Below are 13,774 nucleotides of genomic sequence, written 5' to 3'. Positions count from 1 at the left end.
AGAAAGAATAAAATGGCCTTGCCCTGATCCAGAAGAACTGTTGTCATGTTCACATATATTTAAAAAGAGATTGGCAATCTGTTTTTCAGAAACAGTGAGAGAACTTCAGCGGTGCAAGGAAACCCACATATGCCTCCTGTTTGCATTTCTAAATGTACAGATTCAAACTCCATCTGTAAATTCTCTAAGTATGGCTGGAAAGGGCTGGATTGATTGATACTTCTTTCTTCATTACTAGAAAAAAGTTAAGGAAAGTGGAAGTTCTGATTGGGGTCTTATCAAATGACTGGTGACTTTAAGGTTCCTCAGCTGACTGTTAAGGATGAGACAGTCAATGAAAAGAGGGCATGTCCTAAAAATGGCCATCAAACCATGTTTGCATTGCAGACAGGAGCACAAACTGTAAGCAAGAATTAAGCAATGGCATTTACTTCCAAGTAAGCAGCCATAGGTCACAATTAGTACAATGTAAATAATTAAGCAAAATCCTTATTATCACCCATTACTCTTATTCCATTATTCTTCAGCTTGGGTCTCAAAGATGTTTTTTTTTACAGATATTTTTTGCCTTTAACAAAAAATATGTAGGAAAAATAATCCACATATTAATTCTGAAAGGTTTGTAACTAGGAGACATAAAAGCAGAAAACTTCTCAATGTGACTATTGCGGTTTATTTTTCTGGTAAAAGTTTGCATGTCTGCATTCATTTACATAGGTTGCATATATCCAGCCAGGCAGATTTAAAAAAAACTTGATTTCTTTTGTTCTCTGTATAATGCAGAAAGCCAAATCAATGCTCTTTAATAATATTATATATTTTGGGAAGAATGCCACTACATTCAAAAAGAGCCATTTTTCATTTGATATTTTTATTTTATTAACAAGATTTTTGTGGAACTGAATCAATTCATCAAGCAAAGTTGTAGCATTGACCAATTTCTCATTTCTGGAATTGTTTGAACATTTACTAAATATAAGATGGTACAGAAACTAGCAAATTAAAATGCTTATAATTGCAATTCTTCTCCCCCCTAACTTTATGTGGAATAAATATATTTAAACTAACTGAACATTGGTATAAAATGAGATAAGCCTACAGATGCCATAACAACACAACTAACACAATTCTTGTAGAAGATGAGTCAAGGCAGCCTTTTCCAAATTCTCCAGATGTTTTTACTGTAGCTCTCACCAGTCTGAAGCTGTGTCTGAATAATGGATGTTCAACACAACTGGAGGACACCAGGTTGGGCCTTTGGGAAATACAGATAACTATGTCTTTCCACCCCGAACCAACCCAGTGATGCACCCGACGTGATGTCCCGTTGCCTGGAAGCGGTCCGGGTTTGGATGGGGAGAAACAGGCTTCGACTCAATCCTGCCAAGACTGAGTGGCTGTGCATATCGGCATCTTGGATAAACCAGGTTGTTCCACCACTAATGATGGGGGGTGAGGTGTTACCCCCTGTCGATAGGGCTCGCAACTTGGGCGTCCTCTTGGATTCACGGCTCAATTTTGAAGATCATATAGGAGCCGTGACCAGGGGGGCTTTTGCCCAGCTTCATCTGGTGCGCCAGTTGCGGCCCTATCTGGACCAAGATGCCCTACGCACAGTCACCCATGCGCTTGTGACCTCCCGGCTAGACTACTGCAATGCTCTCTACATGGGGCTGCCCTTGAGGACCACTCGGAGGCTTCAGCTGGTGCAGAATGCAGCTGCGCGAGTTGTTATGGGAGTTTCCCGATACTCCCATGTAACACCTCTTCTCCGTGAGCTGCATTGGCTTCCGATTGCCCTCTGGGTGAGATTCAAGGTGCTGGTAATGACCTATAAAGCTCTAAATGGCTTGGGTCCGGATTATCTAAGGGAACACCTGCTGCCGGCATCAACTTCCCATCGTCCTGTGCGCTCCCACAGGGAGGGCCTTCTTAGGGTACCGCCGGTTAAGGAATGCCGGCGGGTTATCCCCAGTGGAAGGGCATTCTCTGTGGGTGCGCCAGCCCTTTGGAACCAGCTTCCCACGGAGCTTAGGACCGCCCCCGACCTCCGCTCATTTTGTAGGGACTTGAAAACTTGGTTTTTTGAGTTGTCTGGCCCAGACTGAGGGGTTTTAATTTTTAATTAACGGGATTTTAGTTAAGTTCAGGGATCAATTTAATCTTAATTTTAATTGTTTTAATTGTATATGATGTATTTTTAACTTTTAATTTTCCCTGTAAACCGCCCTGAGTCCTACAGGAATAGTGCGGTATATAAATTTAAATATGAAAATAAAAAAATAAAAAAATGTGCACCAATCAAACACGTTTTTCATAGAATGTAAGAATGTAAAATTGAAAAGAATGGGTCTTCCTTTTGAATTGGAGCCATAGGATTTTGCTATTAAGACAGATCATCTGCATCTCTTTTGACTCTACAGCAGTGTTTCTCAACTTTGGCAACATAAAAGAAGTCTGGACTTCAACTCCCAGAATACCCCACCCAGCATAGAGAATTCTGGGAGATGAAGTCCACAGAACATAAAAGTTCACAAGATTGAACTGCATCGGAGCATTTTGTTTCTCATGGCTAATGTGATATGACAGCCTATCAAAAGGACAAGAAAAGCATCATCCCAAGCGAGTGGGGTCTCCTGCACGTTATTCCACTCTCCAGCCCTGATCTCAAATGGGTGCTGATGCCTCATGGGAATGCCCCCTCCCCCGTTTCATCCCTTTCTTGAGGGCTTTGCTTACGTTTGGATGTGGGAGAGAGAACACACTGCCATCAACCTGCTCCCAATCTCCAGAGACTGGAGACTGCGAGATACAAAATTTTGCCTCCACCACCTCTCCCCCTTTTCTTCTTCCTTTACTCCTTCTTCCTTTACTCCTGCCTTGCACACACACACCCCAGTGCCGCGACTGTGCTCCAACTCAATCCCAGCTTCTTCCTGTCTCGGCTTAGTTCAGTACTTTTGAAAGATTAATGATTCTGAGCTGCTTACTCGGCCTTCTCTTGGGACGCAGCCGCAACTTGCAAGGAAGTCTTGCGTCCTGCCCAAGCTTCTCTTCTCTTCTCTTCTCTTCTCTTCTCTTCTCTTCTCTTCTCTTCTCTTCTCTTCTCTTCTCTTCTCTCTCTCTTCTCTTCTCTCTCTCTTCTCTTCTCTCTCTTCTCTCCTCTCCTCTCCTTTCTCTTCCCTCTTCATCTTTTCAGCAGACCCTAATCCAGACTATCGAAATAAAAGTTGTCACTTCTATTCGCTATATTAGTTTTTCTTCTTTCCAACAGCTCTTACTTTCTGCTCTCCGCCTTCCCTTCCCTTTCTCTTCTTTTGGTACCCTTTCCCTACCCAGAATCTCTTGCCCCAACCCCCCCACTTTCGGAACCTCAGTTTTTCTACTAACAACCCTCCCTCCCCATTCGCTGCCTTTCGTCTTCCCATCCATGGTCCACTCCCCTGTAATCTCTTCTATCCGCCCGTTCCCCCCCCCCCTTCCTCCTCCTCCCGACTCTCAGCTCACAGGTTCGCGATTCCCTTAATCTCACGCCGGGCGCTGTAGCGCACTCTCGCGTCGCTCTCCGTGGTGCTGAAACCCCAACCTTGGGCGGCCTCCGGGTTTTCGGGACAGGGAAAAGTTCGCGCCGACCACCTAAGCCAGCCCCGCCGCTCCGCGGATGCCTTGCCAGAGGCTGAACCCCCTAGTGGTTAGGTGCCTGCGGAAGCGCGGGGAGAGAGCGGGACCCTCCGCAGCGTCCCACGCAGGGCGCGGGCACTAGTGCGCGGCGGCAGAGCTGCCCCCATGACGCTTCAGGCCGTGTTGGTGGATCGGGCAGGGCGCCAGGCGGCAGCGCCGTTGATGGTCGCATCCCCACGCACCGCTCCTCAAGTTGAGAGATCTCGAGGGTCCTAGAGAAAACCCGGAGACCGGTGGCGAGAAGAAGAGCTAGGAAGGAAAGAGGAGGGAAGAAAAGAACGGGGAAATCGAGGCAAGAGGGAAAGAAGCCCACGAAACGAGAAAAATAAATAAATAAATAAATAAATAAAGGCGTCGGGCGAGAGGAACGGGTTGAGATCGCTGTGCAACCCCGTCCTCTCCCCCCAAGAAGCCTTCCTGATGTTGCGGCGGAGTCTGTGACTGTTCACCTCCGTGTCTCCAAAGGTGACAGTGGGAAAGGAGAGGGGCAGAGGCGTCCCAGCGCTTCTGACTTTTACCAAGGAAGCAAAACGTCATGGAGTTTCGAAAAGAGGAGTTTAAGAAGTTGGCTGGAAGGACCTTGGGGCAGATAAACAGGTAAGAATTTGACACTGCCTGCTTGCTTGCTTTCCTTTCTCTCTTTGAAAATGCAAACAGATTTTTTTGGGGGGAGGGGGAAAGGGGGGGTTAAAACAAAGTTTACTGCCATCTAGGCAAAAGAGAAATAACAGGTTTTGAATTGTGAACTGTAACTATTTAAAACAGTACATGTAAATGCTCTACGTTTTCATTGAATTGTAGGGTAAACTGGAATTGAAAATGGGGTGTGTGTGTGTGTGTGTGTGTGTGTGTGTGTTGCAAGACGTTATAACTGTCATAGGCAATGCCCACACTTTACAGATACTCGTATCCTCAATTACTCACTTATAGCTTATACACATTTTCCAGCTCTGAGGTTGCACTTAAACAGATACACATGCACACAGCAAGGTCTTTAAAGTAATGCCATCCCATTCAGTATTTCTTGTATGTTCTCACAATAATCACCAAGCTTGCCTCATCCGAACACTTCAGATCTGAAAAATACCGGTCTCTTGTTAATGAACTCATTCCCAGTACACAGTTTGTGGAGGGGGAAGGATGGAGGTTGAATTCAGGTCAGTTCCCTACCTCGCTAGGGTGTTGTGTGCAAGTCAAATGGGGATTGTGGGAATTATATATGATCTCCTGATTTAATTAGGTGGAATTAAAATATACAAACCATATTTAATTGCATACTTATCTGAGTGCTCAGCTACTGGAGGTCAACCATGATTAACTAGCATTCTCACACAGCATAATATATATTTTCTAGTAGCTTTTCATACAGGCACCGAAGACCACAAACTGCTTTTCCTTCTCTTTCCATTTTTGCTTTATTTTTTTTCATGTGTGCCCCTGCTTACAGAATCCACTTTCTATCTAAGTTATATTTTTTTAAAAAAAAAATCTCTCCTTTGCTCTATAGCCAGATGGAATCTCTTGGCTACAAACCTGAATGCTTCAATTTATTTTGTATCACTGTGTTTGCATGCTTCAAATATATAGGGAAATCATTTTTCTAGTTCTACAAATCACATTTAAACTCTTTCATATCTCCCTTTGCTCCTATCTCCAGTATTTTAGCATTTACCAAACACTATATATTTGGTCACCAGAATGTGATGATGAGAGAAGTCACCATGATTGAAAAGAACAAGAAAGAGAAATGTTTCTATTTTTAACCTTCATCTATCCATTTCTCCACCCCACCCCATCACCCCATACAATAATGTTGCCACCACTCAGCATTACTATTTCTGCCACCACCACCTTAATACATCCATAGATTTCCCATTATACCTAAATCTTTTTCTGGGCTGAATATTATATTTTCATTTATTTTATTACATTTGCTCAGCCTTGTATCAGTCCGGAGAATAATTTTGCTAGTAGAGGATGGACTTTAAAATAGCAAGGGGCGATATGAGCTTGTCAAATTCATCTTAGTTTCTTCAATTTGCAGGACAAGGAATTCGAAATGTTGTCAATTCCTGAATTGAAAGACAATGCACAAGAAATCAAATCGGGAAAGGAATGTTTGAATATTAAGCCCACTGAGATCAAATTCTCAACAATTTAAGTCTTGAGCAAAAAGAGGTTTTGGATAGTCACGATCCAAAATGGCCCAATTCCCGTTAAAGCAAACCCAACGTAAGATGATACATTCCTTTAGGAATGGCTCATCATCCAAATCTCCCCACATCCACTCCACTTCCTTCCAAGCAAGGCCTTCTAAAGTACTAGGAGATCAAACAAGGCTACAGTCGGTGCAGCTGAGAAGATCATTGCTATTTAAAAATAAACAAAGCCAAGCAAAGAAAAAATAAAATAAAATCCCAGCCCACCATAAAGATACAGAGGGAGGAGTCTGACTGCCACAGCAAAATTGCTTTACGTAATTGGCATGGATTCCAGTTTGAAATATGCACCGTCATAGTGGAACATAAAATATTCACCGAGTTATAAGTGGCTAGAGAGCGCTCGCTGTGTCTCTCTCCCCCCGCTCCTATTTCTATAAGTATATTTAAACTCACAAGGACGTATACGTCTTCCATAACTATTCTGACTAAAATGGATAGTTGTGCAGACAACAAAATATCCCTTCCGCAAATACGGTTCCCTGGGGACAACATGAAGATTTGTAAGGCATCTCTATGAATGCATAAGAATTTGGAGTACCCAGTTCAATGAAATTAATCAGGCTTACCCTCAGCATATAGAATAACCCTTGCTGTTAAAAAAAAGACAAGAAATCAAAGCCAAGTTTCTAAGCTAAATTTGAAAAACAAAGAGATAGAACTTTGGAATGCCAGGCAAAGATTGAATAAGGCAGGTAGAGGAATGGAACACTTCCTAGTAGCAGAAACAGATTAAATTATAGAAGAGATATGCAAATGTGCTTCTTTTGCATAATTTATTGAGGTGCAGAATCTGTTTTTCTTCAGGCTGGATTTGGATTGTCCCAGGATGGTACCAAGTCCTGAATACATGCATCTGTGCATATCATCTCTTTTGAACTTCAGGACCGATCAATGATCTACTACTTAAAAAACAAAACAGGGCATAGTTTGGAGCCCAGAGTCACAGCTTATGATGTCTTCCGCACAAGATGTGTGTCACTCTGACTCAGCAACAGCTGCGACAAAGACAGGATGGAGCATCCAAAGGAATGATGGGGACCCAATCCTAAGAGAATTTTTGCACCTTTGCTTAAAACTGGGGAATGGGGATGGAGGGATGACAGTAAATTCCTCATCAATATTCAAGAGTATGCCAGCTGTCATGCCAAGCAGGGTCATCAATTCCAATATTAAAACCTGTATTCAGATACTTCCTTACAGCAGACCCTAACGGGCATAATAGAGCTAGGTAAGTAATTTTACTGCAAACAGGATAGAAGACACCAATGCGCTGAAACCATGCAGTTTTACCTGTGTATTTGAGAATCACCGGTTCTCACCTCACAGCTTCAGCCCTTAGAAATTGGGAAGAAATTTTGAAAGTCAGTTCCACTAAGCTGGTCTCCAGAAGAAGAAATTAGATGATGTAGCAGCTGAAACTTGTTGAAGAAAAAATGTATGACCTTCCCGTACTGGCAGTCACTGTATATTTTAAGAAGTTTGTCAGAATGAGGCTATGTAGTTACAAGTCTATGTTTCCTATCTTGGAAATGTCCAGATGCGTGGACTTCAGTTCCCAGAATTCCTCAACTAGCACAACCTTCATTGGAGATGCTGGGAATTAAAGTTTACTCTTTGGAAGAGGCTAAAGTTAGATACTAACAAAAAGAGCAGGAGACTGGGTTTGGGGATGGGGAAACATGAGAATGGTAGCTACAAATTTCTACTAGGAAAGGCTATGGAAGACAGAGGAGCAAGCTGTGCCCATAAAACATATTTGGCCAGAGGTGACTCAACCAGACCTATAATAAAACCTGGCAAAATAAACCATTTCCCTCAATTTTACAGGTAATGTAACAAAGCAGCAAGTGGCTAGTTGACACAGCACTCTTAGTCAAAATGGGGGTGGGTAGATTGTCATTTGGAATATTGTAGGTCACCCAGTTGCGTGTTAGCGTTTCGTGTGAACTAGACATGCTAAGCCACAAAGTTCAGCTCTCTGGGCCTAAGCATGTTACACAAACGGAGCAATTGCATTTTTGTTAAGCTGGATTTAAGGTTTACTGTGTGACTCCATCCTCAGTATCCTCTGTATCAGGGGTGTCAAACTCAATTTCACTGAGGGCCGCATCAGCATCAAGGTTGCCCTCAGGGGGCCGGGTGGGTGTGGCCTGGGTGAGCATGGCCTACTGGGTGGGCGTGGCTAGAGTGCGTATGGCCTACTGGGTGGGCGTGGCCAGCTCTACATCGTTCGCATCAAGGGTGCCTATGGGGTCCCGGGCAGGAGTGGGACAGATCTGAGGGTCTATGGCAGAAGGAGGGTCTCTGGGCCAGGGCCAAGGCAGTGGGGGCCGTTCCCTCACTGTTTCCAGGATGGCTTCGCGGGCCACATGAAACCACGTTGCGGGCCAGATCCGGCCCCCGGGCCTTGTGTTTGACATGTCTGCTCTGTATCCTGCAAGTACGTTTTGTCTTATTGCTGTCTCTTGGCCATTTCTTAAATATGTTCCTCAGAGAGACAGGCTAAAAGAAAGCCAGTTAAGACTGAGGAAAAAAAACAACCTTCAGTCCTCATCACTCCCCTTACTAGCCAAGGACTTTATATTATCTAGACACGTGGGCCCCCTGCTCCATGAGTCTTGAAGGACAAGTTTTCTTTCACCAGGGATTGACTGAGGTCCCCACGCTAAGAGGGGAAATCCCAGTTTTGCTTCCCTTTCTTACCCTTCCCCTTGTTCACCACCCTCTGCAAGTGTGCAACCAGGGTGGCGTTTGGGTGGTGTGCAAGCGACGTGGTGAAGAGGAGGGAGAAATTCAGAAAGAGGGGTGGGGGAAAGATTCATTTGAAGGACTCTTCTCCAACATTGTAACAGTGGAGTTAGATAATAAGACAACAATCGCTTAGTAGGATTGTCTTTGCAAACCAGTCGCCATAAGTTGGGTGAGTAGAGAAAAAAAATCTTTCTCTGCAGTATGGCTGTCTATCATTTTCTGCTCTATATTTTATAATAATAATAATAATAATAATAATAATAATAATAATAATAATAATAATAATAATAATAATAATAATAATAATAATAATGAGGAGGAGGAGGAGGAGGAGGAGGAGGAGGAGGAGGAGGAGGAGGAGGAGGAGGAGGAGGAGGAAAGGACTTTGGAGGCCATCTAGTCCAACCCCCTACTCAGGCAGGAAACCCTATACCATTTCAGACAAATGGCTGTCCAGTCTCTTCTTAAAAACTTCCAGTGTTGGAGCATTCACCACTTCTGGAGGCAGGTTGTTCCACTGGTTAGTTGTTCTAACTGTCAGGAAGTTTCTCCTTAGTTCTAGGTTGCTTCTCTCCTTGATTAGTTTCCATCTATTGCTTCTTGTCCTGCTTTCAGGTGCTTTGGAGAATAGCTTGACTCCCTCTTCTTTGTGGCAGCCCCTGAGATATTGGAACACTGCTATCATGTCACCCCTCACCCTTCTCTTCGTTAAACTAAACATACCCAATTCCAGCAACCGTTCCCTATATGCTTTAGCCTCCAGTCCCCCAATCATCTTTGTTGCTCTTCTCTGTACTCTTTCTAGAGTCTCAACATCTTTTTTACATCGTGGTGACCAAAACTGGATGCAGTATTCCAGGTGTGGCCTTACCAAGGCATTCTAAAGTGGTATTAGTACTTCACGTGATCTTGATTCTATCCCTCTGTTAATGCAGCCTAGCACTGTGTTGGCTTTTTTGGCAGCTGCAGCACACTGCTGGCTCATATTTAAGTGATTGTCCACTAGGACTCCAAGATCTCTCTCACAGTTACTACTAGATCATAGTCGTCCAGGTTAACCTAGACCACAGAGTGAAGAAGGCCACATATAAAATATACAGTACACTTGATGTATATAAATAACAAACTTCCTTTATTTTTTAATGTTCTATTATCTTGTGGGGGCCACATTACTCACTATACAGGGCCAGATGTGACCCATGGGCTGCAGGCTAGGCATACCTGATTTAAATAATAAATACAAAAGAACTTTGTACAGGAGGCTTTTGATTTCATGATATCACCTCTCCTTCAATCAAACATTTCCATTGTGTTTACAGAATTGTGTCTCTCTCTAGTTGTACTTGAGGACTTGAGTATATTTATTTTTTTTGTTTTAAAAAAAGTAAATTAAATAAGGTGTTCTGATTTATGCCAGATTTGGACAGCCAGAGAGCCAAATTGTTCCAGCCCCTTTCAATTATTGTCTGAACCTGTGCCTTCTTTGACATTGCACCTTCTGTATGTGCTGGACTTTTCCCCACAAATTTTCACTCACGTGATTTTCTAAGGGTAATGAGGGCTACAGTTCAAATCATCTGGGAGATGCCAAGTTGGTTTTGAGTACACAGTGCTCTGAGTAACAGAAAAGATGGCCAACTCAATAGGTTGGTGCCTTCTTCAGAAGATCCAGAGAATCAAAGGTACATTCGTGTGATTGTTTGTCAGGAGATGAATCTCAGGTCCTTCCTGGTTCTATTATTTCATCATTTAGGAGGTAAGCAAGCTGAACTGGAAGGTGGGGATAAATGTGTCATCAGTTTGGAATCCTTGCGCTCCCACAAGAGACCTATCAGTGTATTCCCTTGACCCTTATCTAGCGCCTATTTAGCTTTGCCCATTAGTTGATTGGATTCTTGTGTATAGATCTCAGTGATAAATTTTTCAGTGCTTTGAACTCAGTGAGTGTTTGGTTGTTTACACCTGGGAATCTATATTACATACAAACATCCTTGTTATGCCTGATCTTTAAGAATTCAAGATTACCCAAAGAATTCCATGAAAACCAGTTTGGTGGTTAGAATTGTTTCTTTTGGCATACCCTCATCTTAACAAGGCAAAAAACCTTTTTTTAAATACTAATTTTAATGAGCATTACAATTAAAGGAACTATTGCAAACTAAAAAAATATAGGAATAAAAAGAAAAAAATAGAAAGTTCAGAAAATGTAGAGTGAAATAATATGTTTGTGTGTGTGTGTGTGTGTGTGTGTAATTTTTTTTGATTGCTAACAAAGAATTAAAGGGAGACTAATATGGCCATTTCAAACTCATTTGTTCTCATCAGTCAGCCATACCCTTCTGAGATTCGAACCTGGGCCAATTGCACATTAGGCAATTGTTCTAACCTCTAGGCCACAGGCTCTTTCTCGCTTTGTTAGCTGAGAAGCAAGGGAGATATGTGTTAAGTGTTTGTTAAGTATTTTAGAATACCTTGCTAGGCTGAAACAGGCAATAAGATTTGTCCCGTGTTTCAGATATAGATAGATAGATAGATAGATAGATAGATAGATAGATAGATAGATAGATAGATAGATAGATAGATAGATAGATAGATATAGATAGATATAGATATAGATATAGATATAGATATAGATATAGATATAGATATAGATATAGATATAGATATAGATATAGATATAGATATATAGATATAGATATAGATATAGATATAGATATAGATATAGATATAGATGTAGATCTTTGGTCATTCGGGTTTATATATATATATATGTTATATAAATCTGTAAATCTTTTCGTCTTGATCAAATAAACCAACCTCATATTCTTTCCCTTTATGTTTAACAATCTTAATCCTTAATCTTCTCAAATAAAGTCATGGAACTTGATTTATTATGACTTCCTTCCCCCCCCCCTCACAAAATTCTTTACAACTTTAACAGGTCTCTTTTGTAAATCCAATCTAAGAAAATTATCCAAATCCCTCATTTGGTTTGGTAAAATATTAACTAGTTTCATTTATGTATCCAGTGCAGCAGCTCCTTCCACATCATTCTCATGGACTGTAACCAAGATTTAAGCACAAACAAAATCATTGTAAAGCAGAAGGCCACTTCTTTCATCAAAATCTTTTATAATTCTCCTCAAAGCATCACAATTTCGTATTCTATATTCTACAATCATTTCTGTTAGAGTTGGTGTGATGTAGAAAGTGAGGCATTGGATCCAGTGGGTGATTGGGGGTGGGGGGAGGGGGCAGTCATTTTGTTTCCTAACTTACAGTGTTGTTCTTATGGAGGGAAATAAGCCTAGGTACTGTGCACTATGCATTTATATTTATATATTTATATTTATTAAATTTTTATACCGCCCTTCTCCCGAAGGACTCAGGGAGGTGTACAGGGCAATAAACATTAAAAAACAAAGTACAAAAGTTAAAAACAATTAAATGATTCATGCCCGATATATACAATAGTTAAAACCATATTAAAACCCAACCCCAAACCCATAAGACCAGGCCGGCTTGCTCAAATAAATAGGTTTTTAGATCCCGCCGGAAGGAGCGAAGGTTGGGGGCAATCCGGAGCTCAACCAGCAAGCGGTTCCACAGGTCTGGCGCGCCCACAGAGAACGTATGTCTTAGATATAAGACATACCAAATAAAAGTACTAATGCTATTAAATATGAGAGCTGGTCTGGTGAGTGGTTAAAGCATCAGGCCAGAAACCAGGAGATGGTGAATTCTAGTCCCACCTTAGGCACATAGTCAGCTGGGTGATCTTGGGCCAGCCCCTCCCTCTCAGCTCTAGGAAGAAAGCAATGGAAGGCCATTTCTGAAATCTTGCCAGGAAAACTGCAGGGCCTAATCCATGCAGTCACCAGGAGTCAAAACTAATTTGAAGGCGTGTGTGTGCCTACACACACACACACACACACACGGAATAAATAATAAGCTCTGAACCAAATTTTAAAACCAGCACTCCCTAAAGTAGTAAACACACAAAACTGTAACACCTAAAATAGATTTAACCCTTTTTGAGGGGAAAAAGGAAAACCATTTTGGTCCTACATTTATGTATGATACTGGCCCCACATATTATGTGAAGCTTTCAGGTGTCCATTGCTCTCCTGAAGGATCCTGGGAAACGGAGGTTAGTTAGGGATCTGAAAAAAATCTTTGCTATCATTTGTGCCCTGTGATTCTCTGCCCTTCTTGCCTTCAATTAATGCAGACTGCAGACCTGGCTCAGACACACAGAGTTTCAAAGTGATTTCAATCATTAGTAAATATATTTCTGAGCCTTCAGCAGTTGGAACAAAAGGTTTGGCAGTATAGCTCTCCTCTGCCAGCTACGATTTCGGACTGGTGCTTGTAGCATTTTGTACACACGAGCAGAGAATAAGACAGCTGGCCCCAGTGCTAATCCCCTGTCTAGCATCCGGCATAAAATCTTTTCATAGATGTTGTTTGGCTTTCCTGCCCCCAATAGCCTAACCCTTATATAATGTCTTCCTGGATGTGTGCATTTTGGATGTCTGTGTCTGAGACTGACTGACGGTGTGTTTAGAGATACACTAAAATTTGGCAACACTGGATCTGGACGTGGGGGCAGGAACTGGATTTGAAAAGTAAATCCTCAGAAGGGGAAATTAAGTGGGAATTCATCCTGTCTGGTTCTAATACAAAAGAAAGATTATTACGTGGGGAAGTTGTGTGTTTTCAGTTATGCAGGGCCATGCAGCTAAGAACGAATGGACTTACAGTATGACGTTAAGCAAAGTTGGCTCTACTGTAGAAGTTGTGGTAGCCCTATTTCTCACCGCATTTGATGGTGATTATCACTTACCAAAAGGTGGAAAATGGTTTTTCCTCTGTGGCTTACTGTGGCATTTACCTGTCTGACAAGGTGAGGTTGCAATCCCACGATTCAGAAAATGGGCCTAATGTATTATGTTGTGTTGTGTATGTTTTGTTTGTTTGTTTGTTTCCTATTACTTTATAAGCAATAATAAGTACTGGGTGGCAGACATACATAACATTCTTTCTTCCTCCTATTAGTCTTGCTGACACAGTGATTAAGGTGGAGGACAACCACACTGAGCTTCTATTCTGGGGGGGAG

At 42.0% G+C, this 13,774-nt stretch overlaps 1 protein-coding gene across 1 annotated transcript in view; it reads left to right on the top strand.

The window, feature by feature from the left end:
• Positions 1-4,216: 4,216 nt before the first annotated feature.
• The window catches only part of LOC308677518 (vesicular glutamate transporter 1), a gene marked incomplete at both ends in the record, with an annotated part of 58,014 nt that continues 48,456 nt past the window's right edge, over positions 4,217-13,774 (top strand). Inside the window, one exon of the mRNA XM_081343990.1 lies at positions 4,217-4,278. Within this exon, the coding sequence (XP_081200116.1) occupies positions 4,217-4,278 (62 nt within the window). The remainder of the gene's footprint in view (positions 4,279-13,774) is intronic.

This window comes from Vipera berus (genome assembly GCF_964194415.1).
Source record: "Vipera berus genome assembly, chromosome: Z".
In the NCBI taxonomy this organism is placed as follows: domain Eukaryota; kingdom Metazoa; phylum Chordata; class Lepidosauria; order Squamata; family Viperidae; genus Vipera; species Vipera berus.
This window is presented reverse-complemented; position numbering and strand designations above follow the sequence as displayed.